Source organism: Epithele typhae (genome assembly GCF_022376455.1).
Source record: "Epithele typhae strain CBS 203.58 chromosome Unknown BXZ73scaffold_20, whole genome shotgun sequence".
Taxonomy (NCBI): Eukaryota; Fungi; Basidiomycota; class Agaricomycetes; order Polyporales; family Epitheliaceae; genus Epithele; species Epithele typhae.
In genome coordinates, this window is record NW_025954211.1 from 430,938 (window position 1) to 455,251 (window position 24,314).

Genomic DNA, 24,314 nt, shown 5'->3' on the forward strand with positions numbered 1-24,314 from the left:
TCGATCATAGTACAAAGCATATCCAACTTCTCACCCACGTCTCCCGCCCGCTCACAAATCCCTTCTCATCTCTAGAACGCGGCGGTGGGTGCTCTCAATGACCGATGGCGCTTGACTGTCAGCTCAGCCATTAGTGGACGTTTCGGTTCGAATCTCCTGCAAAAGCGCCTTGTATGGTGCCGGCTTGACTCAAGGGAAGTCGCAGTCCAAGGTCTGGCTGCCGTGGCTCTCACAGCACGACCTGAAGTTGCTGGGGTGCTCCGAGATGGAGTCGGCGGCGCAGTCGTTCCCGTCATGGAACGACCCGTTGAGGGACTCGCAGCAGCTCTGGGTGTTTCCGACGTTCTCGGATCCGTTGCTGTCGATGCCCTTGCAAGCCTGAGCGGGGATGGCGGCGGCGACGGCGAGGACGATGAGGGCGAGGAGCTTCATGATGAAGAGGGTTGAGTGAATGAACTGCGGGATGGTTGTGGGATCGGGGTCGACGGGGTCCTTTTATGTTCTTTGCCGGTGGGTGAAAGCAATATTTCTCTGTACTGACAGACATGAACCATACCTTGTGCGCCAGCACTGTGACGCTCTCGGGACACGCCGGAGCGTGATTGGCACCCTGGGACCTAAATTTACACACCCAAACGCCCCATGGGATCATGAATGCTCGCCTCGTTCACGCCGCTGCCGTTGTGCTACTGGTGGCCGCAGTGACTGTCGTGGTCAGCGCCGTGAGAGTTGCGCGCGTCCGCTGGGGCGCCCTCCCTGTAATACGTTGACTTCTCCATGCTGCGCACCGGGAACTTTGAGCATCCTTCCGGTCAGATTCGTAGCTAAATCCGCAGTGCAGATTGCTGCTCTGCGAGCCCGGCCCACAGTTTCTCGTCTGACGACCAGTCGTTCTTGGCCGGCGTGCTGCGGGCAGGCTTGATGTAGATGCGGATGACATGGGTCAGGCAGGGACTCAGGCGACAAGGCTGGCGGAGGCGGCGCGGTCGTCGAAGTCGCATGAAGTTGAGCTCGATGCTGAGAAAGAGATTTATTACAGCTGTTGCCGAAATGATTGCCCGACCAACTCCGACGCTACGCGAGCGGCAACAGGCACGAATGCTCCGAAAAATTCGGAGAAATTCGGGAAAGTCTCACCGCGCGCGCACGACCTGACGCGAGCCGACGCGAGCGACGCAGAAAATTCGGAAAATGATGGAAATTGGGGTCGGACAGCGAGAGCGTGCCAGCGACACCTTGTACGCTTCTGTTTTTACCTCCTTCCTGCTCTAACACTGGCTCTACATATCTTTCCGCCACATGGACGACACAGAAGGCAACAGAGAGATGCGCGACGCACGGTTTTGTCGCACGTCGCAACTTCCTGCCTGGTCATGGGCGGCGAAGCACGTCTCGAGGAATACGCGCGACATCGTCTTGAGCACCACGAAACACGTCACGATCCACAGCAGTGCAAGCGACACGTAGAGGACAACCTGCAGCACACTGTTGACGATGACGGCGAGGATCGTACAGCACTCGCCGTCGCCCCGCGCGCCGAGCACATTCCACACAACGACCACCATGATGCACCGCGTGAGACTGACCATGCTCAAACCCATGTGGTACCTTGAGAGCGCGAGCGCGAGATGCAACGCCATCGTGCACGTATGAAGCAGCACGGGTAGGGACTGGGAGAGCTTTAACGGTGTTCGTGTCGGGGCCGAAGCATGAATTCACAGAAGCAACTACAATGTATACCTACAGGCAACCGCTACGCCTGTACCAGCCGTGAGCCTTCTCCGGGGTGACAGCAGCATAGCAGGCCTCAATGAGCTCGTTCTCCGGAAAGGCGTCGTCTCCACCCATGTAGTCCCGTTGCCGACGAAGGTATATGAGCAGACACCCTTTGCACCGTTAATACGGCGAAATTCCAGCCGAAAGAGCATGTTCCGCACTCACTGGCTGCTTCCACTGCCTCGCAAACTGCTTCACTCGTGTGTGTGCGGCAATTGTCGACAATGAGAACACTGTTTGGGCTCGAGAACGGGTTCATCTTGGGCAGCTATCAAAGAGACCGCTGAGACGGGATGAGGACCGAGACGAGTTGACACGACATACCAGCTCTGTGACAACCCAATCGCCGGTAGGACTCCACACCATCCTGCACCACCCACACGGGGAGAATGTCGTCCAATGTGAGGGCGGGGAGGACGGAGAAGCGTCGGCCCTGGTCAGCCAGCACGCTGCCCATTCAAAGCGCACTCATACAGTTCGGTTGTCCTTGTTTGACTCGTCCTGGGCGTGCCACCAATGCCGGGTGATCTCGTCGCGTTGGGCTGCCTCCTTTCACATTTTCTTGTACGAAAACCCGAGATGGACGAGGGTACGGTGGGCAGTGGTGAGAGAGATGCGAATACCGTGGGTTTCAATGCACCACTTGACGACTTCGTCGTCGAGGTACATCGAAGGGTGGGAGAGGAGATATCGCAGATCCTCTAGGACCGCGGATGGAAGCAGAGGGCAGCGACCACAGAGAATCCGGCTGCTCTAATGTCTTGTAGTCGTCCTCCCATCGTCGGATAGAGCGTATAGACACTCCCAGGACTTCAGCCACGTCGACCCGCGACCAGCCTTGAACCGACCGCAAGTAGATCGCACAAGCCTTGAAGCTTGATATCTCGCGAGACATAGCACCCAGGCATGATGAGATGTGAAGCAGAGACAAAAGGAATGGAGCGGAGGGCGCAAAACCGCTGCAGACGATGAGGACGATTTTTTCGATTTTTTCGATTTTCTCGTGTGCGTTCGTGCAGCTCGCGTGTGATGCGAGCTCGCGTATCATCGGAGTTGGTCGGGCAATCATTTCGGAAACAGCTGTACATAAGGTTGGGCTCAGTCACAGCCCGCTCCATCACGTGATCCAAATGCGTCCGTTTGGGTGGAGGATTCATTGTAAACCATGTACTTTTCTTAATGAAGCATTTTCTCCTGGTTTGTTTCCGGAGGATTGTACCAATAGTATTTGGCTACAACTCCCTGGAGCTCCTTTTGGCGAGAGAAGGCGGGAAAGGAAGTGGCATCGTGAGCGGTGTCGCAGACGAGCGCAGTTCAGGCGTCAATAAAAGCGCCAGGAAATGGAGTTTATTGAGTAAGCCTGTCAGAATGACATTAGCATACAACCATAGGTCGAGTTAGCACCGCAAAAGCGTCCAGGTTGAAGAACATAGGCAGGTGGATGAAGGAGAAGGTCTTGAAAGCGAGTCCAAACAAGGAAAACCCGGCATGGATATCATACCATCTCTTCAAAACCTCTTATTGAGCTCGCTATGCAGCCCCCGGTGCCACCGGAGCGTGCACTTCAAGCACGCATCACAGGGCTGAACCACGACGTGCACGTTGAGAAGTCGCCGCATGCTTGTGGAGATGTCCCAACTTCAGGCAGCACCTCAGCTGCCGCCTGGGAACACACCATCCAGACTGCCGGTTGCGGACCTTCCAGCGGAATCCTCCACTGTGTTGTCGTCCCCGCGATCCCAAACGACACTGCCGGAGGACGCTTTCAATCAGCGCCCACGCGTAAGGCTACAGGAGCGGGGCTGAAGCTGCTGGATGCACTACTGTGGCCGCGCTCAAAGACGAAGAAGAGGAGATATTTGCCTTTCAAAGCAGGAAACCCGCAGCTTCACCGCCGTCTCGTGGAGATGCGTCTGTGCGTGGATGGAAGAAGACCTCCGTGTCGACTGCACAGAAGCTCGGTTGCGCGCCAAATCATGCGCGAACGCTTCGCAGGTGGTGTCGGAAGTTTCTGTCAGGCGCAAAGCCCACACTCTCAGCATTATCGCGACGGTCTCAACGGAGCGGAGGCGGCTTGGGCAGCAAAGAAGTATGCTAGCCATCATGGGCTTCCCCCTAGGGCGATATTTGAGCGCGCAGACATCGCGACACCTGTATAGCATACATAACGATCATTTGCATGCTTTTATCTACTCGCGCACCCAGTCACTATTACAGTCATTGGCGGGTCCTTGAGACACCACCACTCCTTGAGACAGTCCTTCCCCTCTCTTCACAGACGTGTCCTAAATCCCACAAAAAATGACCATTGTATAGGGAAATATTGGTGTCAGTTGCTAAGAGAAAACCGCCCAGATGAGGAGGGTGTTCCATGTCGCCACAGCCCTTTATGTCTGATTTCACCGCAGTAATGAAATGTAAAATATAAATTGCAAGGCAACATGAAAATAGTGCCCCCGGTAGCATCAGGATCCTCATATCAATACCTATGTGACCTATCTTCCTCGTTTCAGAGACGGCGCGACGTCTGTTCATGGATCCCGAATGACCGGTGACGGTACGGACACCCAACGGGCGCCTTTATGACGACAAATACGGTCATGTGATACGCATTAGACGCGATGTGCCGGATCGTGCTGCCTTGCTCTTGTCATTGACCCTACTCGAGAACTCAAGAGTACACGGAGGTCAGGGGGACAGAGAGAACGGAAACAGCAGTAAGAACAACATGAGGACAGCGCAGAGAGAGGTGATACATCGGATTGATCTATGTAGGCGCCGGCGTGAGAGTTTACCCGATTAGGGTGTCTCAAGGAGTGGTATCTCCGTATTCTCAGTCTCATGTCAGGTCTCAGTTCCTGCATTGTGCTGAACGCCTATAGATGCCAAAATATTCACATAGGTACATCTATCATATATCATATCATGTGCCAAGTTTCAAAGGCTTGCGACCATCGACGGTCGGAGCATCACTTATAAAGAATTGGGTGTCTCAAGGACCCGCCAATGACTGTATGCTGTGTGTTCGGGATGGTGTGCGCGCATTCTGGCGTCTTTGCGGGGGACTTATCTGGCGTCTAGCGCAAAGATAACTGATTTGAGCGCCGATCTCACGTGCTCAGCATAGGGGCGAGCTGTGACTGAGCCCAACCTTAGCTGAGATCTACTACGTCAGCTGGATCCGGGGCAGGCTTGAGCCGTGTCTCAGCAAGCGCGCGTTCCCGGGCCGTCGGGCCGCCCACACTCCCTGGGGCAAGCGTGCAGACTTCGAGAGATCTGGCGAGAAGCCACGACGGGATCGCCTTCAAGTGCGCGCACGCCGACCACGCACTCCGACGTGGACGTGCGCAAGCCTGAGGTCATCCGAGTTCTTATGTAACCAGCCTCCAACAGACGGTGTCAGACCCGACCTACCCCAGAGATCGGAGAGCCGCATCTCCCGAACTGCTCTCTTGAAAGCCCGAGCCTCCACAGTAACGTCCTCGACTCCTCTCTACTGACTGTGCCCAAGCACGCTCCCCGGCTTCGATGTCAACGCTACGCCCGTTCTTGAAGCCGACTGGCGACGGACGAGACGATTGAGAATATATGGAATCACTGAGGCTGCATGCGTAGCACCCTAATGCAACGATCTCGACCAAGCATGTGCTCCTTAAAGAGAATGGGAAAATGCTCACCCACGACGTTTCACGAACGGAGGTGTGTAACTGTTGGCCCCTTTTCTATTCGACTTGCGCGGTCTGGGGCCTTCAAGTTAGCACATCACGATCATCGAGAGCATTTGATGAGAATGCTCCGTTTTCAGGTTGTGCGTGCGAAATGCTTCGCAAGACCGCAAGAACAAGCCGCGGCTGAAACAACCCCTTCTTGTAATACTCTTGCTTCTGTGCACACTGCAGCGTGCCCCCAAGGCCCCGTCGCCACCTACTACACTACTGACGTCATCTGTCTAGATATGGTCTGATACCTATCTCTTGCTATCGCCGCCATGTTATACATACGCATGCCGTCCGCCGACTGGAAAGGCGGCACTTACTCATACTTCTCTCTTCCATTGGCCGGCCCACCATGCAACGACACTCCAAGAAAAGCACACGCGGCGGGTGAGGCCGCAACAAGCGCTATGACGTAAACGAGATTATGGATGGGATAATGAATGCTTGTTGTATCTAACCGCAAATAACACGCCCGGGCCGCGCGCGTTGACACCTTTATTTTTCGTCCTGGGCGGTGTCTGCGCTCAAGCGACCTCTCCCCCGCACCTCCGCCATGCATCTCATGTACACTTTGGATGATAATGGAAACAGGATTTACACGCTGAAGGTGTGCATGCTTCCACCGTTTACGCTCACTCGGGCCACTGAAGTATCTTGCAGAAAATCACAGACTCTGGAAAGATTACCAAGTCTGCCCACCCAGGTCTGCCTCTTCTCATCATGTCTATCGTCCGTCGCCTCACATTATACCAGCGCGGTTCTCTCCCGATGACAAGTTTTCACGCCATCGAGTGACAATCAAGAAGCGCTATGGCATCCTTCCGACGCAGCTCCCCAGCAAGCCTCTCTGAACGAGCAAACTGAACAGCGCCATCCGCACCCCGGCTTGCGCACTCGCAGCCATTGGAGTCACCGGCGACACGCTCCCGCCATGAGGGCTTGGTGGGAACGGAGATGGGAGCAACGATAGGCACCCGCACCCGTGTACGTCTTCCCCACAGCCGCTCGCCTGCCCATCACATTCTGTGTCTGTGCCCGATGTATGGGGGTGTGTATGAATGATGATGTATTTGGAACACGCATATGTGCTGGCACCTCGGCCGACGACGGAAATTTCCCAAGTCCGGCGGCCCGTGCTGACCGCAGAGGAAAGGGTTATTCTTGTCGTGCTTGGGCGCGGAGGCGGCCAGCAGCACGCCGGGACAGGTGGACTTCACATCTACGGAGATGAGATGCCTGTGAGCATTGCGAGCTCATGGAGTGCAGACATGTCCAGCTCGGACGATGGGAACCGGAGTTCGAAGGTAGCTAGATTATGGAGGCATTTCGGGTTGAATAAGGGGAGAAACAGTTATCGAACTGCTCCCACGGCTGGCGCGCTGGCTTGACGACGTCAAATCCGTTTCGCCTGCACGCCCTGTCGTGTGTGGGCTCCGGGCTAGTACGCGCCACTCTCTCCAGACCGCCACCGCTATGGATCACCGAGGGCAGCGACCCCCGCGCGCCGCGCGCCCGCCTGGGGGCCAGCCGGCGCAGCCTGCTCCGTCCCCTCCATCCTACCCCGCTTACCCAACGGCCTACCCCGATCAGCCAGCCACGACCTACCGCTCTGGCCACAGCCAGCCCCAATACCCCCAGTACCAACAGCACCAGCAGCAGCAGCAGCACCACCAGCAGCAGCAGTACTACTCCCAGCAACAATACCCTCAGCAGCCGGGGCGGGGTATCTCCTTCCAGAACATTGAGACCGGCGAAAGGCGGGAGCCGTTGGACCAGACTCGACATCGCCAGTACTCCGCCTACCAGAGCGCGACATCTCCGCCGCCGATGGACGTCGAGGGCGGCTTCTCCGACGGCCGTGTGGGCAGGAAGAAGAGCCTCGTTCGTCCCGACAGGGAGAAGGTCGACCCCAACCATCGCCAATGGCACTACCGTCAGCGGGCGGCCGAGATGGGCGACGCCCTCCCTTCCAGTGCGTTTTCTTCTCCCTCTACGCGTCGAATGTCCCACCGATGTCTCCTCTCGTCACATAGCGACGGGAAATGCGCCCACCCGGGGCCAGCTCCGACGAGGAAAGTCGCTCCTGGGTCGCGAGGAAGATGTGCATGAGTCGGGTCTTGCGCTCTTTAAGCGTGGGACGCTCCGCCGCAAACGATCGTCTGCCGCCGTTCCTCCCGAGGGACCCAAGTCTCGAGATGGCTGTTTGGGCAACATTGGGCCAGGGCCGAAGGATGCGTGGTACATCTATTGTTATATCGCGACGTGTTGGGTGCCGTCGTTCTTCCTCAGCGCATGTGGTGAGTGTCTCCGTGTGTCTCCGGGCGCTGCGCCCGCTCATTTCGGTGCTGCGCAGGCATCCGCACCCCCGAGCAGCAGCGGGCATGGCGCGAGAAGATCGGACTCCTCCTCATTATCATCAGTCTTATGGCCATCGTCGGCTTCATCACGTTCGGCTTCACCGAGGTCGTTTGCGGGACGCAACCCAATCGCTTCCAGTCTGGCCAAATCGACACCGCCTCGGTCATCATCCACGGTTACGACTACGACTTTAGCAAATTCAACCACCCCGCCGTTGGTGACTTCAATGGGAAGACAAACCCGCTCTTCGTCGGGAATTGGGGGGCCTCCGGGGCCGATATCTCTTTCATGTTCCAGAATGTGAATAAGAACTGCCTCGGGCTTATCACAAAGACGAACACTTCAAGCATCACGGGCAACAACAATCAGTTGGACTGGTACTTCCCTTGCAACATTTACAACCAGTTTGGCACGTCGCCCGTGAATACCACCAACTCCGACAAGGACACCACCTGTCACATCACGTCGACCGCCCGCAACGATCTTGCGGCCTTGAGGCCACAGGGCCAGGTGTACTACACCTGGGACAACGTTCACAACTCCGCGCGCAACCTTGCCGTCTTCGAGTCGTGAGTGTAGAGCGCACTTGAGGTATTTGACAGCGACTGATTGGATTTCGCAGCACCGTGCTTGATCTGGACCTACTCAACTGGCTCGATAACACCCAAGTTTCCTACCCCAGCCTCTTCGACAAACTGAAGCAAGGTGACGGCACTTTCAACGGCAGGGATCTCAGCATGTATTTCCTGCGCACGGCTCAGCGTCCCATCGGTCGCTGTCTGCAAGACATCGTCACTGTCGGATACATCGACACCAACAGCATCGGATGCGTGGCGTCGGAGGTGGTTCTCTACGTCTCTCTTGTGTTCATCATCGGCGTCGTCGGCATTCGATTCGTCATGGCTGTCCTTTTCGCGTGGTTCTTCTCGTGGAAGCTGGGCAACTTCGAGCGCGAGTCGTACGCAGAGCGGATGCGGAGGGCTGCTGAGATCGAGAACTGGACGGACGACATCTACCGACCGGCCCCCAGCCGGTACCGTCCCAACGTACAGAAGAACGGCCTCGCCAAGGGAGGCGAAAAGCGCAAGACCTTCTTCCCTAGCACATCTCGCTTTACCCCGTCGGAGAATGCGATCACAGGCGTTAGCGGGCGTCCCACAACTGCGTATGGTATGCTGGAACCTCCCAAGTCCCGCAGTGGTGTGGCCAGCGTTTACTCCAGTGCAAGGAGCTTGAAGCCTTCTCCTCCGGACACTCCCTTCGGCCAATCTCGAAGCTCAACGTCACTCGTCAATGATCCCAGGCTTTTCGCTGACAACCCCTGCCCCTTCCCTCTTCACAACGTCGTTGAGCAACCTCCTCCCGATTTCCAGCCCTTCAACTACCCCCTCGTTCACACCATCTGCCTTGTAACTGCCTACTCCGAGTCGGTTGAAGGTCTTCGCACAACATTGGACTCGCTTGCAACCACGAATTATCCCAATAGCCACAAGCTCATCATGATCATCGCTGACGGCATGGTCAAGGGTGCAGGGAACGCGCTCACCACCCCGGAGATCTGTTTGACGATGATGAAGCAGTTTGTCATCCCCCCCTCCGAGGTCCAACCTCATTCGTACGTCGCCATCGCCGACGGCCACAAGCGACACAACATGGCCAAAGTCTACGCCGGATTCTACGCATACGACAACAGCACCGTCGAGGGCTCGAAACAACAGCGCGTTCCAGTCGTGCTGGTGGCGAAGGTCGGAAACCCACTCGAGGAGAAAGACGCAAACCCGGCAACCGAGGCAAGCGTGACTCGCAAATTATGCTCATGTCGTTCATGCAGAAGGTGATGTTCGACGAGCGCATGACGACGTTCGAGTACGAGTTTTTCAACTCCATCTGGCGCGCCACTGGCGTCAGCCCGGACCGATACGAGCTTGTGCTTTGCGTTGATGCCGACACGAAGGTTTTCCCTGACTCGCTCAGCCGGATGGTGTCATGCATGGTGAACGACTACGAGATCATGGGCCTGTGCGGAGAGACGAAGATTGCGAACAAGGCGGAGACGTGGGTCACGATGATTCAAGGTGAGTGCATTTCTGCTTCCTATGAGCGCATATATCGATCTCCCTTTCCCCCCCTTAGTCTTTGAGTACTACATTTCCCACCATCTCAACAAGGCCTTCGAGTCCATGTTCGGTGGTGTTACCTGTTTGCCCGGTTGTTTCAGCATGTACCGCATCAAGGCGCCGAAGGGCGATCAGGGCTACTGGGTTCCTGTTCTCGCGAACCCGGATGTTGTCGAACACTACTCGGAGAATGTCGTCGACACCTGCACAAGAAGAACTTGCTGCTACTCGGAGAAGATCGTTACCTGACTACGCTCATGCTGAAGACTTTCCCGAAGCGCAAGAACGTCTTCTGTCCCCAAGCCGTCTGCAAGACCGTTGTCCCCGACACTTTCCGCGTTCTGCTTTCGCAACGCCGTCGCTGGATCAACTCCACCATCCACAACCTCGCCGAGCTCCTCCTTGTACGCGACCTGTGTGGTACGTTCTGCTTCTCGATGCAGTTCGTCGTCGGCATGGAACTCGCCGGTACCCTCGTCCTCCCCGCCGCCATCTCGTTCACCATCTACCTCATCGTCTCCTCCATCATTCCGGGGGGTCCCGACACCACCATTCCGCTCATCCTGCTCGCAATCGTCCTTGGTCTCCCTGGTCTTCTCATCGTCATCACCTCGCGCAAGATCGCGTACGTCGGATGGATGCTCGTTTACCTCCTCTCCCTGCCCATCTGGAACGGTGTTCTCCGTCGTACTCCTTCTGGCATTTCGACGACTTTTCGTGGGGCCAGACGCGCCAGGTCGCGGGCGAGGGCAAGGACGCCGACCACGGCGACAAGGAGGGCGAGTTTGACTCGTCGCACATCGTCATGAAGCGCTGGGCCGAGTTTGAGCGCGATCGCCGGCATCAGCCGGCGCTACCGCGCGATTCATACGACCCGCCTAAGAGGTGCGTACAGCCGGTCTATGTTTGATTCAATGCTCATGTTTCGTTGACAGGCCCGACGGTCATCGCTACTCGATGGTCTCCACCCCTGAGTATTCCCCGCAACAGTTCGACCAGAGCACGTACGAGTCGTCGTATGCCAGTTCACCAAGACCAAGGCATGACAGCAGCGGGCAAGTGCTTATGCTGCCCACTCCCCTATCCGTTGGTCGCCCAGGCGCCGCGCAAACCCCGTCAGTGTCCACGGTTGCGCTCTCCCGCTCGTCCGAGGAGGGAGGGTACACATCGGACGTTGGCTCACACCAGCGCCTTGTCAGCCCGCAAGAGGACGAGTTCTCGACCCCGGCGTCGTTCGAGCAGCGCGTCTCCAGTCCGGCGGTGTGCTGCGGCAGTCGACGATGTCGGCCCAGTACCCGCGCGAGATGCAGAACCCGTACTCGTACTCGCCTCAGTCGGCAGGCTTCGACGACCAGACCACAACGCCATTCGTCGGCGAGCCGGAGGAGGTCTCCGCGCTCCCGAGCAACCGTCAACGTGGGATCTCTTGTCCGACAACGGACCCGTGCCCGCGCCCGGACAAGGCGTGCGGCGCGTGAGTCGACAGCAAGGACGGAGGCCGACGTCGCAGGCGCCACCGCCGCAGAACCCCAACCGGTACTCGCGTAACTTCAGCCTGCCCCCCGGCGCGGCGCCACCGCAGCAAGGAGGGAATGGCGGGTACGGCTACTAGACCACGAACAGTAGAGCGGAAGACGATGTATGATGAACATATCACGACCCCCTCTATGTACGTACACGGACGGACCTTGCGCATTGGCCCCGGCTAGCTAGCTACAGACCCTCTACCTTTAATCCCACCGCGCCCACACCCACATTCGCATCCCGACCCTCGCACCCACACTGGACTTGTTACTTCGACTTGGCGCGTGCGATCGCGCGACCCTCTTTTTGTCTAGTATATCATCGCGCCCGCTCCTCGGTCTCGTTCTGATACTCCGTCGCATCTTGCTCGCTGCAATCACAGTCTCTACGTCGCGTCACGTGTGTGCGGACTGGTTTGGCACTCGGACAGGAGTGTGTTCCATGATGTCCCTCACGACGATGCGTGCTGGTGATCATGTACGCTGTTCTTTCTTGACACATTATTTAGTCTCCTTTCCGTCCGTCATTGTCTGACTGCGCCGCGCCGCGTGTCGTGCGTTATGAGTATGCCATTCATCATCGCTCGTTCTTTCGGTGAGTAGTCTCTTCAGTCTGCTTCGCGCACCTGCACCATTTGCTCAACCTTGCCTGCACAGGACGAGAGCGAAGGATGCCCCCCGCGATGACCACCAAGTACGCGACGCGTCCTCGCCACAGCCCGTTCGGCGCCCTTCGCCATACTGTCTCGGGTTATCTGAAGACTTACATTCTTTCGCGCCATACAAGCGACAACCGGTGACCTCAGCGATCGCTTAGTACTCCCTCAGCGGCTCGTTCCAAGACGGAAACGACAGCGCCGCCAACTCCAACACCTCAGTGAGTCTAGGTCGCGCTGCGAGCAGCTCGGTAGCCATACCTCCGACTATGACTCCCCTTGAAGCTGAACCATCCGCTGACGGCTGTGATGACAGGTCGAGCTGCTTCAGCCCCTGAAATATTAGCACATGACGGGGGATTGAAACGCGAAGCAACCGCCTGCATCGCCAGCTTGCCGTTCACCTGTTTTTCACACATACCGAGACGTCCACGAGCGCGAGCCGACCTAAACCCTTGGGCGGTGGCCCCCACACCGCTGGTCAGGGTTTGCAGCTATTTCGATGCTTGCACAGCGCCCTGAGGGTCGTTCGGGAGATGTACGATGAGCGGCGTTCCGACCTCGAGAGGGAGGAATAGGTGCCGACTCTGGGCTGGGGTTGGCTGGAGGGTCGGATGAACCTGCGCGCGCACGTCCACCTCGGAGCGCGTGGTCGGCGTACGCGCATAAGGTGATCCCTGCACTCTAGCTCCCTGGCGCAAGTGTTGGCAGGTGCCGGGAGCGCGCGCTCTGGACACGGGGAAAGAAGGCGGCGGCGGCTAGCTCACAACTCGTATTCAGATTCCGCGACCGTGACGACGGTCATGCCGCCTCCGCTGCTTGCCTGCAAGTTGCCTGGTACGATGCGTACTCACATCGTACTGCCTGACCCCTTCCACCTCTACATCAAGCCTGATCGTAGCACGCTGGCCGCTGCCGTCAAACACGAAATTGTCGGCCGCGCTCGTACAGCAGCAACGCGCACTGCTGTAGCTACGAATTTGACCAGGAAGAACGCCCAATGCTCAAAGTTCCCGGTGCGCAGGCCGGCGAAGTCAACGTATGACAGGGAGGACGCCCCAGCGGACGCGCACGAGCGCGTTTCTCACAGCAACCACCACAGTCAATGCCGCGCCCGGCAGCGCAACGGCAGCGGCGCCGACGAGGCGAGCATCTATCAAAGCGTCCATATCCCAAGGCGCGTTCAAGGTGTAAGTTTAGATTCCAGGGTGCTAACCACAGCTTCACAGCTCCCGAGAGCGTCATAGTGCTGGCGCACAAGGCATGGTTCATGTCTGTCAGTAAAGAGAAATATGGCTTTCATCCACCGGCGAAGAACATAAAAGGCCGTCTGGGGACCTCGTCGACCCCCATCCCACAACCACTTCATCGTTCATTCACCCAGCCACCCATCACATCCTCTTCATCATGAAGTTCCTCGCTCTCGTCGTCCTCGCCGTCGCCGCCGCCATCCCCGCTCAGGCTTGCAAGTGCATCGACAGCAACGGCTCCCAGAACGTCGGCAACACCAAGACGTGCTGTGCGTCCCTCAACGGGGCGTTCCTCAACGGGAACGACTGCAACGCCAGCTCCATCTCGGAGCACCTCAGCAACTTCAGGTCCTGCTGCGAGAGCCACGGCAGCCAGACCTCGGACTGCGACTTCCCTTGAGTCAAGCCGGCAACGTACAAGGTGCGTTTGCGGGAGATTCGTGTCGAACCGTCGCTAATGGTTGGGCTAACAGTCAAGTGGCCATCGGCCCGTCGGAGGGGGGCTCTCGATCATCGGGAGCACCCGCCGCTTCGTTCTAGAAATAAGGAGGGGCTTTGGAGCGGTCAGAGACGTGGCTGAGAAGTTGAATATGCTTTGTACTATGATTGAAGCCCAATATCGTTGTTTGACGGCACTGAGGTCGATTCTGCAACGAAGACGCTCCACCGACGCAGCGACGGCCGTGGTGAAACACGCTGCTTTTGTTGTGCACGGTGCAAAAGTATCACCATTATTGCCGTCGAAATGAAGGCTTCGGCTGGGTACAAAGTAGAACAGGATCCGGGTCTACAGATGAGTGTTGTTCCACAGCGAGCGCACGACAAACGTCGCAGGATCAGGGTTGGAGATCTTGGATAGCGTCGGGTTGAGGACGAATTGCACTGCGGAGCGCGTCGTCAGTCAAACATTCTGCGAAAGAGACGTGGCGAAATCACCTGTGCGGTCGATGCCCGGGATCAGGTAGAACCCATTGAGCAGGTTCCCGTCCTCGTCTCCCGGAAGTATCCAACCGTACCGGCCGGATGGTCGAGCCACGTAAAGGGCGCGACGCCTCCCTTCGCGGAGAGGGTGAAGGTAAGACTGTCGTGCGACGACCTCGATCTCGGGGTCAATGAGGGAGCAACGCGAGCGAAGCGGGGGTGAACTGCGTACGCATCAGCACTCAGCTCGACATCCAGAACCAGGGCAGCACTCACCACCTGCTCCTGCGTCACCGTCTTGCCATCGACCTCTGCAGAGACGTTCACCAGCATGAACACCTCCGACGCGTTCTTCCCGCGGCAGCAAGTTCTTCAGCCCCGTCGCCTCAAACACCGTCGTCCCGTTCACCGGCGCGATCTCGAACGGCACCGTGGACGAGTTCAGCTCCTCGCCCGCCCAGTCGTACCACGTCATCTGTGCCTCGCCCGACACCGCGTCCCACCGGTCGGACACGACCATGACCTCCAGCGTCTCGTTCCCAGCGTACCAGAACGGATGGGGGCGACAGGCGCGAAGATGCCCGCCATCCCGTACTGTAGCACCTTCCAGCGCCCGGAGTACTCGATCGACGACCAGCTCACGCCCTGCCAGATGTCGTTCAGCTGCCAGACGAGCGCGCCGAGGTTGTTCTCGCCGAGGCCGGCGCCGCGGCGGTACCACGCGATCTCGGAGACCATGTTGAGGGACTGGAAGATCTGGGTGCTCCAGCACCACTGGGCGAAGGTCTGGTTCGGTCGGTGGTTCCGGGGTGGGAAGCCAGAGCTCCACGCCCTGGTCATCTGGGCTTGGCCCTGGTTCGCTTTGGGGTTTGGGAACGCGAAGCCGCCGGCGGGAGGGTGGTGATCGCGTGAGGCGACGACGGTGGAGTTGAAGCTGAAGTCTTCGGGGCTCTCGAGGACCTCTTCCCAGCTGTAGAAGGAGGGCATGGAATGGAACCTGAGACGTGGAGGTGAGCGTTGAAGGGCGGCGCGATTCGCAGAGGACGCGTACCCGAACTCGTTGACGAAGCGGAGACGGGGTACGTCCATAGTCGAAGGCCTGTGAGGTGTTGTAGTTTAGCGTTCTAACGGGTGTCTTTAGTACCTGCAATGTAGATCCCAGTTCGGTGTCCCCGTACCGGTGTTGCCATAGATGAAACCCTCGGTCTTGTTATTGTAGCGAATTAGGTAGGATCCAGACTCAGAACGCCGTTGGTAGTCGAACAATCCGTGTATGCGACCTTACGCGACGTCAGTACTCACTCCTCACGCGCAGCGTTCCGACTCACCGACTTCCTCGGCCAACACAATGTCGTGCAAGTACTCCCAAAGAGCGTTTGGAACTACGAAGGTGTAGCCTCACACCCGGAACGAACGAAACGGCCAACGTACCTCGCCCAGATAATGCGTCATATTGTTCGTGATGTTGAGCTCGAGGAACAGGAGCTCGATCACCTCGATCTCGTTCCCGCCCGCCCACTGCGCGTTGCTCGGGTGCTTCTTCACCCGCCGTACGTTCTGCCGCACCTCCGCGTCGACGCCCTCGAGAAGGAAGTCGTTGACCGGGTACATCATGTCCGAGAAGATGAGCTCCGACCACGCGAGGATCCCGAGCTCGTCGCACGCTGAGTAGAAGTCGTACCCGCCCGTGAGCTCGTCCGACGGCTGGTAAATCCCTCCGCCCCACACGCGTAACTGCGGGTGGGGAGTGAGCGCGCGTTCCAGATAGCAATACTAGGTCGGGCGCACCATGTTCTGACCTGAGAGCACCGCGCTCTCGAGCACCCAACGGACCTGCGCGGATGTCATCCGCGCATAGAACGGGTCGAACGGGATGATGTTCGTCCCGACCGTGTAGAACGCCTTGCCGTTCACGTTGAAGTGCCATTGATCCCCGGGCGTGATTCCGCGCGCGTCGATATCCTCCTGCGAGTACGCGTCCTGGATCAGCTCGATCGTCCGGAACCCACTGCGAACCGTGAAGCTCGCGAGCGCCGCGTGCGAGGGAGAGCGTGACGGTGAAGTTATAGAGCTTGGGTGTGCCGAGGGTATGCGGGAACCAGAGCGCGGGGGCGTCGGCTGGCACGATGAAGCTCGCGTGGACGAACGTCGGCGCGCTGGTGTCGGCGGGGATGGAGGACACCGAGAGAGCTCCAGATGTGATGTTGAGCTCGGGGATGTCGATTGTGACGGTCGGGGCATGTGAGCGGACGACAGAACGGACGGCGAGGGTGACGTTGACGAGCCAATCGGCGGTCTGGTCTGCTTGGGTGATGGTGTTCTGGCCTTGCCTCGATATCTCGAGCGCCGTCTCTTCGAAGAAAACAGGCCCGCTGGTGGACGCGAGGAGGGGATGGGATGCGGATGTAGTGTGATCACTGGATTTAGAGTCGAGAGTGACGATGTAGGCCGGTTTGAAAATGCCGACAGGTAAGAACGCCGGGCCCTGGGATTTGTTAGACAACAGGAGACATAGTCAGAGGCCACGCACCCAATCCCATCCAAAGTCAGATTGAGTCTTACGGATGACATGGCGAACGTTGGGGAACTCGAACTACGACGGGCAATGAGCGCGACACTCCCGAGAGGGCCGAATAACACGCACATCCAAGTATCCGCCGATGTCGACCCACTCGACATCAGGGCGAGAAGTGACGTTGAGACCGTATGTCCAGGCGGACTCGAACGCGACGGTCAGGTTGGTGTGGCCGTGCACAGGGGCCGTGATGAGATGGGTCACGTCATAGACATACTGCTGGAATTCGTTGTTGACCCATGCGACCTCGTGGCCGGCCACCGTCTGATGCAGCAATCAGATCACATGGGTAGCCTGCAATTCAGGTAGGCTGCACTCACTATGTTTGCGATGGTGTCGAGGCCGTAGAAGACGAGAAGCGCTTTCGTGCCATGGGACAGGTTTCCACGAGTGGTGTCAGATCCGCTGTGTACGTCCAGTCGTCGAAGGCGACCCAGCGCTGGGTAAAGTCTGCGAGACAGCGCGAGACGTTAGCCTCAAGCAATCTCTGGCAAGTGGATGTTGGCCATACCGTTAATGCCCAACAGAGGCTCGGTGATGATCCCGGCTTCGACCAAATCAAGATGGGCCTGTGAGGGGACTTTCGCTGGCACGACGATGGATCCGTTCTTGTTGCTGAGTCTCCAGTCGAGAGTCGAAAGGCTGAGAACGTCGGCATTGACAGCGGCGGGCACTAGCAACCCCATCAGAGCCAGCCATGGGTGGTGAAGGAGCCGCATGGGAAGTCTGAGCATGTCGCATGGGGTCGAACATGGTTATAAGTGGGTGAAAGTCTTGGCCCTCTGCCGGCTAGTAGAGATCTTGACACTGGCGCTGTTACGCGAGGATCCTGGTCTTGTTCCGAGGGAATTTAGGCTTGCTGGAGAGCTCTCAGCTGACAACCTCAGGTCATAGAACCTATGTCAGAGTCGCGTGGACACCGGACAGCCTGCGGCGGCAGCAATACGGTCCGAGTCTGAGCTGCGGTGTTGATCTCAATCTCCATGGATACGTCAGCGTTTGTACCGTTCGGGCCGAAAACATCCTCTGTATCGCTTGGGCTCAGCCGCCGCCGAGTGCCCAACCACTCGCTCGACTGAGAGGTGGAGACCACCCAAGGGTTATGTATGTTACGCGGCGCTCTCGACCGTAACCCGAGTGAGCAGTCTGACACCAACAAGTGACTTCCAGGATGAGGTAGTAGAACCTGATACTAGAAGTTGTCTAGAATCAGTTGAGCAGTTTAACCGCATGTTATTGGAGCCGTGCAGGTACTTACGGATAGGAATGGTCGAGCCTGATACAAGGGTGAATCCTCGGTAAACTCCGTAAGAATGTGCAACACAGCAATACCAGGTGAATATGACTCTGCGGTACGACGGCGTCGCTCACGCGCACTGGCAGCGTCGGACTCGATCTCTGTGCAGAAAACGTGATTGGAAACTGCAGCAGTTGGTCATGAGGCCTGTACGTGACCGCCTCAGGCCTTCTAGCCCGTGGGGTAGGAAAAGCGGGTACATGGGAGGAGATGAAAGCGGCGACAGCCCTTAGCGCGCCCCTCCCCATCCGGTCACCCGCGCCTAGAAGGCACCAGTTGGGCCAGGCGCTCGTGCCCCACTGCGCCTTGTTCGAGCCCACCCATTGCCAACCTACTTCGACGACGACCAGGCCGCCTGAGATCGCCTCGATTGCATTTCGACTCGTCCAATTACACGCCTCGCCGCCTGGCCCTCACTCCAAGGGGTCTGGCGGCTTATAGTCTCACTCGAGCTCAAGCAATTTCGACTACTGGCATCGACCTACCGTGCCGCTAAGTTTTCCTACATCGCCCCTTACATCGCCCATCACTACGCCTCACCGCCTACCCCACATCGTCCACCTCTCCTCCACGGATCGTCACACGCGGTCGCGGCGTGGACTCTACTCAGTCGCCATCGGACGGAATACCGTTGGCGCTCGCGGAGCAACATGCATCGCCGAACTGGACGCAGCCACGCCTTTATACGAGAACGGACACTCAATGCTTAAATATCCAGGTGCGCAAACCGGAGAGAGAAACGCATGACCAAATGACGCACTAGCAGAGGACGCATGCTATGCGCGACTCCCCACAGCAACCAGCGCGGTCGCTGCGGTTGCAGCGGTGCGAACGCGGTGAGTACGTACGACATCAAAGTGTGCATGATCCTGTGCCACGCCCAAAGGAGCAAATTCAAGTTTCAGGGCTCTAACCGCGCTCACGGGTCGTGCAGTGGGTCAGGGAGCGTTGGCGCACAGGGCATTGGCTACGCCGACCCGCACGGAAATACCGACGGACAAAAAGTACAAAAGGCCATCCATGGAGCTCGACGAACCTCATCCCACGACAACCCAGTCCCTCTTACAACCGTCTAACACTTTCACCCAACTAATCGCATCCTCTCCACCATGAAGTTCCTCGCTCTCGTCGTCCTCGCCGTCGCCGCCGTCATCCCCGCCCAGGCCTGCAAGTGCATCGACATCGGCGGGTCCCAGGACGTCGGCAACACCCAGAGCTGCTGCGCCGCTCTCAACGGGTCGTTCCAGGACGGGAACGACTGCGCGGCCGACTCCATCTCGGAGCGCCTCAGCAACTTCAGGTCGTGCTGCGTGAGCCTCGGCAGCGAGACCTCCGACTGCAACTTCCCGTGAAGCACGCTGCTAACAGAGAAGGTGAGTTTCTGGGTTGTCTCTGCGCCCGAATGTCCGCTAACGGTTGAATGATAGGTCGAGCCCCAGAGCCATCCGCCGCGCGCACTGGTATATACTCTCAGGACTTTTAAGTCATGTTCTTGAGACGTGGGATGGGTTATGGAGCAGACAGGAAACGTGGATTTTACGATCGCCGCAGTCGCAGGACTCGTGTTACTATGTACTACCATTATGATTGAAAACCCAATTCGTGTTTGGATTGAAAGTGTGGAATGCGACGCCACGACACCGCCTTGGCAACGCCGTGGTTTACATTCCGTGATTGCAAGCACAATGTTGAACATCCTGACCGCAACGATCGCGGCGACGTCTTCCCTCTACGATGTCGACTGGCAGCCAATTCGGGGCTAAACTCGGGCCCGCCGTCGCGCGCGCGCGTACACGCTCGACGATATAATTCCCCTTCTTCACCTTTGAGTCTTTCCTCAGGATTTCATAGTACTGCCACTTCGACACACCCACGAGGGCAAGGGGAGTCTCCCGCACAACGGTGAAACCCCAGGACGCGGTGATCGCCGAGTTCGCCGACGGCGTGAACATGAGCGCGGACGTGGCTCGAGGGCCCGCAGTGCGAAGCGGCGGGGACGAGCGTCGGGCATGCCAGCGGACACATGATCCTCGACATCCCCGGGACGCACGTCAGGGTAATACGAGGAGGTGCGCGAAGGCGCGCGGGCGGTAGGAGGGAATCGTTGACGGTTGTTGCGGGGTGGGGGGACATTGTGCGCATTGTTGTCGGGTAGGTGATGCTCCGGCGTTGCTACTACCCATGGGGTCCGCGGGCTGGCGCCGAAGGCTATTTGAAGCGTCATCTCGTCCGAGACGACGATCTGAAGGAGAGCAAGAGCACTTGGGAGCTCGACAACACGACAAGCGCAATCCGGCCCGTCCTCGTGGTATGCGCAAATCGTTTGGCCAGCCCTGAGACGGTTTCTTTGGCGCAGTCTGAAGAACTGGGGTCATGTCAGTCCATTCATCTCGAGCAAGGGCTGCTACGTTTATACAAATATAAAATAGGATCCCCTTAAGATGCCGCGGGAAGAGGAAACAGATGGGGAAGCAGACACTGAGGAGTCTGCCTTTCGGAAAAAGTCCTGTCCCTGAGGCGATGAACGGACAAGGGGAGAAGCGCAAGCTCATGGCCACGGAGGCGCCAGGCGACCTAGGGAACGCCGAAGAGGTGTAGAGGATGTCGATGAGGAGGAAGCAGGCGAGTTGGGCGAGGAACCCATACCGCGCAAGAAGTCAAGAGTTGAAAAGGACGATGGTGTGGAGGCAGGATGGCGATGACGGTCCCGGACGATGATGAAGGTCGCTTGACAATTCTGGGACCAGCCTTCCTGTACGCGGACCTCGTCTTCGTACCAGCGGTGAATCAACGGATTGAAGTCGGCCGTAAGAGTCCGAAACACCGAGGCAAGGTGGCTGCGACAGGGTTAGGGCTGGATGACGAAAGGATGTATTTGCTCGTGTTTACTACTGCATAGTTCTTCTCAGCCACCATACCCGACATTCCCCCCGCACCAAAAAGTAGCGTACAGCACCCTCGTCAAGATGTCCAGCGACCTCCAGTGGCTCCTCCTCCGCGTCAGTGCTCCCCGCTGCCGTTCCGAAGACTCCTCTCGACTGACCGTCCGCCTCGGTCGCACAGAACAACAATGCATACATTGTCAAGAGCCTCCCTGGTGGCCCCATCCTCTCTCGGGAGCCTGTGAGTGCCAAAGTCTCCTCTGCGTTCACCGAGGTGCCGACGTGCGCGCCATCAGGGAAACCTGGTAAAAGTCCACTCGCAGAAGTACTGCTCGTTCGCGAACGAGAAGGTGCGCACGACGTCTCACGTCCGTGGATTCGCTCATGCTTAGCGCTCTCGCCTTGCCCTCAGGCCATCCTGATCAAGGACACCGAGGCCGGCATTGAGCTCATCACCCGCAAGAAGGGCGCCGCTCCCACCGCCGTCGCCTCCGGGTACGCGAAGACGGTCATCCGCCCCCGCTCGGGAGGCCGTCGCGCAGCCGGCATTACCGCGAAGCTCGCCAAGCGCGGCTACCGCCCCGACCTCAGGACAGTGAGTAGTCCACCGTCTTTCCTTCTCCTTTCGCGCTGGTTCTCTCGTCCGTATCCCCCATTGGCCCTCGCAAATGGGCTCTTCCTTCGCTTTACTACTCGGAATGCACCATCCTAGAGCCCTCTGGACTGCCGTAAGGCCATACGAAGGTTGGGTGTGGACATGGTTGCAAGAATACGCGGTCTGGTTTGGGACCGATCAAATCCCTTCCGGGCACGCGCCATGTCGCTATCGGGTCCCGTTCGGTGCTCGCCGCGGTTTGCCCGACACTTTGGCGCTTACACTTTTCTTTCTACGTTTCTCTTCTGCTTTCGTCGTCGCTTCGGTTTCCTCCTGTATATGACCACGAGCACTAACTATTTCTCTGCTTAGGCCGCCCTCGCGCACGTGTCCGCCATTATCGCGTCAAAGAAGGAGAAGAAGGCTGCACCACCGAAGAAGGCTCGGGGGAAGAAGGCCAAGACTGCATAGGCTCGATTTGTGTTGTTGTCTGTGACGATCATCTGTATTCTTCGCTTTCGCCCTGCATCTCTCCCCATGCATATGACTATGTATGCTTCGCATCCAAGCAAACGATCGCTTGCGCCCATGCACCCAAAATCTCTCACAGCCTCATCGTCTGCGTTAAGTGGACAGCATTGGAAAGGTACAAGTTTGGAGGTTATGGTACAGTACATTGCGCGCTCATATCGTACAAGCCTCTGGAAGACTTCTCAAACTGTTCGGGACGTACGTGAGGCAGTGGACGGGAGTACGTCTTCACGCGCCGAGGGTCTTGCCCGCAGGCTGGCCAATCCGTGCTCCGCCAGTCGCGCCTCTTTGGCCAGACTGGAACTCGTGCCTAGGACGGTTCTGCTCCGCGCGGCAGTAGAGGTTTTCTTGAAGGCGGCGCTCATGCTCGTCGCCACCAGTGCCATGCTTGCGCTTCGGGACTTCCTCGTGGTCGTCCTGGTGGTGCTGCTGGTGGTGCTGCTGCTCGTCCGCGACGTCGCTCGGGGGCGCGGGGCGCGGGTAGTCCGGGGGTGTGTCCGCGGGGGCTGGCTCCGTCCTCTGCGCTTCACTGAGAGCACGGCGTACGGTGAGGAATGACGTCAGACGTCGCGCGGTGGGGGGCGTACACGGGAGGAGCGGGTTTGGGGCGCGAGGTCACAGAAAGGCGACGTCCGCCGACCTTCACTGAGCGTATGTGGAACGGCATAAGGTGCGGTGCGTTCGCTCGCGGGTACTACTCACTCGCCGGGGGGTGCTGGGCGCGGAGGGTCTCGGCCATGGTACCGGTGAATGCGAGTGCGCGTCGAGGGGTTGTTGGGTGCGAGGTTGCTGGCTGCGTCGGGCAGGACAGAGAGGAGTATATAGTGCGGGGCCCCGGGCGAGGCAGGTGACGGGCCCGCTCCAGCCTGAGGGCACGGGCCAGGTGGTGCTCTCGAACCTAAACGCCTGCCGTATTGGGCTGCGCCCCGCGTCCCGGGCGCTCTCGGATCATCTTCAGCAGCGATCACGCGCGTCCAGCCGACATACCATCTCGACTCGAACCACCACCCACCGCCTCGAACTCGACGAGCGCAGGGAACGCATGCGGCTGCCAACGGAGTTGCTCGCGCTGCTGGCGTGCGCTGCGCAGGCCTGGGCGAATACCGAGATCGTCAATTTCGACGTCTCTCTCAGCCCCGACCTCCCGCTGCCGCAAGCCGCGGCGTGGTGCGTGCCGTCTCTGTATATCTTTGCGCCTTCACTCACGCACGCATACAGGCCGACGCTGTCTCCCGAGGCCGCAGAGCAGCTCTTCCACGTCACGCCCGCCCCGCTCGGCGCGTCCATCGCGGACGTGTGCGAGCCTGCGACGCTCGACTCGCTCGGCGCGTGCCCGCACGAGCTGTGGCTCGCCCTGGGCACCGACGCGCCGCCGTGGGACGGTTTCACCAAGTTCACGCTCCGCATATCGTGGCCAGCTACGGTGCGCTCCCCTTCCTCCACTCCTCCACTCCTCCAGATGCACGTATGCTGACGGGGCGCCGCGCAGTCCCCGGCCGACTTCCACATCGACACCTTCGCGCCGGACGAGCTCGTGCAGCGCCTGCGCGCGCCGCACCTCGCCCACGTCCGGCTCGCCGCGCGCGGGCGCACCCGCCGGCGGTTCGCGCGCGTGCGCGTCGTCAGCACGGGGGTGCTCACGCCGTCCGCCGACGGCGCGCACGCGCGGCGGGCGCGCGAGCCGGTGTCGTTCGTGGTCAGGGTCGAGCCGCTGTACTTCGGGGTGCTCCCGGGGTCGGTCGTCCCGGTGGTGCTGCTGCTGCTGGCTGTCGCGGCCGCGGCGGGGTTCGTGGTCCGTCCGGTGGTGCAGAGGCGGTTGGAGGAGGTGGCGGGGGCGGTGAGGGCCGGACGTGTGCGGGAGGAGAAGTCCGAGTAGTTCGATCGAGTGTGCATCCCTCTCGAGTTGGTGGTGGGGGTCAGGCTGCTCCCGAACTCGGGCGTCCTCTTTGTCGCCCGCCCAGCTGTCTGCAAATGCGCACCATGTATTACTCCTACTATACACGCTCTGGTCTCTCTCTCCCTCTACACCCCCACGTGCTCACCCACTCATGCAAATACACCCCGACCCCACACAGGGTTCACTAGCACGCCGGCTGACGCCTGCCGGCAGGTTTCGG

The 24,314-nt window shown here is 58.7% G+C and overlaps 10 protein-coding genes across 10 annotated transcripts; 7 read left to right on the forward strand and 3 right to left on the reverse strand.

Moving 5' to 3' along the window:
• Positions 1-189: 189 nt before the first annotated feature.
• On the reverse strand, positions 190-432 carry BXZ73DRAFT_46134 (uncharacterized protein; the record flags this gene model as incomplete). The annotated part of the gene is made up of 1 exon (XM_048019637.1): positions 190-432. The coding sequence occupies one exon, from the start codon at positions 430-432 to the stop codon at positions 190-192; it is 243 nt and encodes an 80-aa protein (XP_047878532.1).
• Positions 433-3,308: 2,876 nt separating this feature from the next.
• Positions 3,309-3,935, forward strand: BXZ73DRAFT_77162 (uncharacterized protein; the record flags this gene model as incomplete). The annotated part of the gene is made up of 1 exon (XM_048022608.1): positions 3,309-3,935. The coding sequence occupies one exon, from the start codon at positions 3,309-3,311 to the stop codon at positions 3,933-3,935; it is 627 nt and encodes a 208-aa protein (XP_047878533.1).
• Positions 3,936-6,045: 2,110 nt separating this feature from the next.
• On the forward strand, positions 6,046-6,343 carry BXZ73DRAFT_46043 (Nop10p-domain-containing protein; the record flags this gene model as incomplete). The annotated part of the gene is made up of 3 exons (XM_048019616.1): positions 6,046-6,099; positions 6,153-6,195; positions 6,246-6,343. The coding sequence occupies 3 exons, from the start codon at positions 6,046-6,048 to the stop codon at positions 6,341-6,343; spliced, it is 195 nt and encodes a 64-aa protein (XP_047878534.1).
• A 622-nt stretch (positions 6,344-6,965) lies between these two features.
• BXZ73DRAFT_89698 (chitin synthase-domain-containing protein) lies at positions 6,966-11,579 on the forward strand (the record flags this gene model as incomplete). The annotated part of the gene is made up of 11 exons (XM_048025367.1): positions 6,966-7,464; positions 7,526-7,789; positions 7,846-8,419; positions 8,473-9,595; positions 9,646-9,925; positions 9,984-10,159; positions 10,180-10,644; positions 10,695-10,852; positions 10,903-11,161; positions 11,221-11,395; positions 11,431-11,579. The coding sequence occupies 11 exons, from the start codon at positions 6,966-6,968 to the stop codon at positions 11,577-11,579; spliced, it is 4,122 nt and encodes a 1,373-aa protein (XP_047878535.1).
• A 1,974-nt stretch (positions 11,580-13,553) lies between these two features.
• BXZ73DRAFT_46122 (uncharacterized protein) lies at positions 13,554-13,796 on the forward strand (the record flags this gene model as incomplete). The annotated part of the gene is made up of 1 exon (XM_048019635.1): positions 13,554-13,796. The coding sequence occupies one exon, from the start codon at positions 13,554-13,556 to the stop codon at positions 13,794-13,796; it is 243 nt and encodes an 80-aa protein (XP_047878536.1).
• Positions 13,797-14,183: 387 nt separating this feature from the next.
• BXZ73DRAFT_100917 (glycoside hydrolase) lies at positions 14,184-17,611 on the reverse strand (the record flags this gene model as incomplete). Its single annotated transcript, XM_048014719.1, has 15 exons — positions 14,184-14,278; positions 14,333-14,498; positions 14,594-14,668; positions 14,727-14,849; positions 14,921-15,314; positions 15,369-15,416; positions 15,462-15,597; positions 15,646-15,679; positions 15,749-16,051; positions 16,106-16,282; positions 16,323-16,802; positions 16,848-16,910; positions 16,962-17,156; positions 17,213-17,331; positions 17,404-17,611. The coding sequence occupies 15 exons, from the start codon at positions 17,609-17,611 to the stop codon at positions 14,184-14,186; spliced, it is 2,616 nt and encodes an 871-aa protein (XP_047878537.1).
• A 1,687-nt stretch (positions 17,612-19,298) lies between these two features.
• On the forward strand, positions 19,299-19,541 carry BXZ73DRAFT_46018 (uncharacterized protein; the record flags this gene model as incomplete). The annotated part of the gene is made up of 1 exon (XM_048019613.1): positions 19,299-19,541. The coding sequence occupies one exon, from the start codon at positions 19,299-19,301 to the stop codon at positions 19,539-19,541; it is 243 nt and encodes an 80-aa protein (XP_047878538.1).
• Positions 19,542-21,155: 1,614 nt separating this feature from the next.
• BXZ73DRAFT_89701 (ribosomal protein L28e) lies at positions 21,156-22,137 on the forward strand (the record flags this gene model as incomplete). Its single annotated transcript, XM_048025368.1, has 5 exons — positions 21,156-21,188; positions 21,253-21,312; positions 21,368-21,421; positions 21,484-21,666; positions 22,039-22,137. The coding sequence occupies 5 exons, from the start codon at positions 21,156-21,158 to the stop codon at positions 22,135-22,137; spliced, it is 429 nt and encodes a 142-aa protein (XP_047878539.1).
• A 288-nt stretch (positions 22,138-22,425) lies between these two features.
• BXZ73DRAFT_100919 (uncharacterized protein) lies at positions 22,426-22,936 on the reverse strand (the record flags this gene model as incomplete). The annotated part of the gene is made up of 3 exons (XM_048014720.1): positions 22,426-22,726; positions 22,785-22,842; positions 22,900-22,936. The coding sequence occupies 3 exons, from the start codon at positions 22,934-22,936 to the stop codon at positions 22,426-22,428; spliced, it is 396 nt and encodes a 131-aa protein (XP_047878540.1).
• A 303-nt stretch (positions 22,937-23,239) lies between these two features.
• BXZ73DRAFT_100920 (uncharacterized protein) lies at positions 23,240-24,073 on the forward strand (the record flags this gene model as incomplete). The annotated part of the gene is made up of 3 exons (XM_048014721.1): positions 23,240-23,364; positions 23,416-23,620; positions 23,687-24,073. 3 exons carry the CDS (start codon positions 23,240-23,242, stop codon positions 24,071-24,073), a joined length of 717 nt encoding a protein of 238 aa, XP_047878541.1.
• Positions 24,074-24,314: the final 241 nt, after the last annotated feature.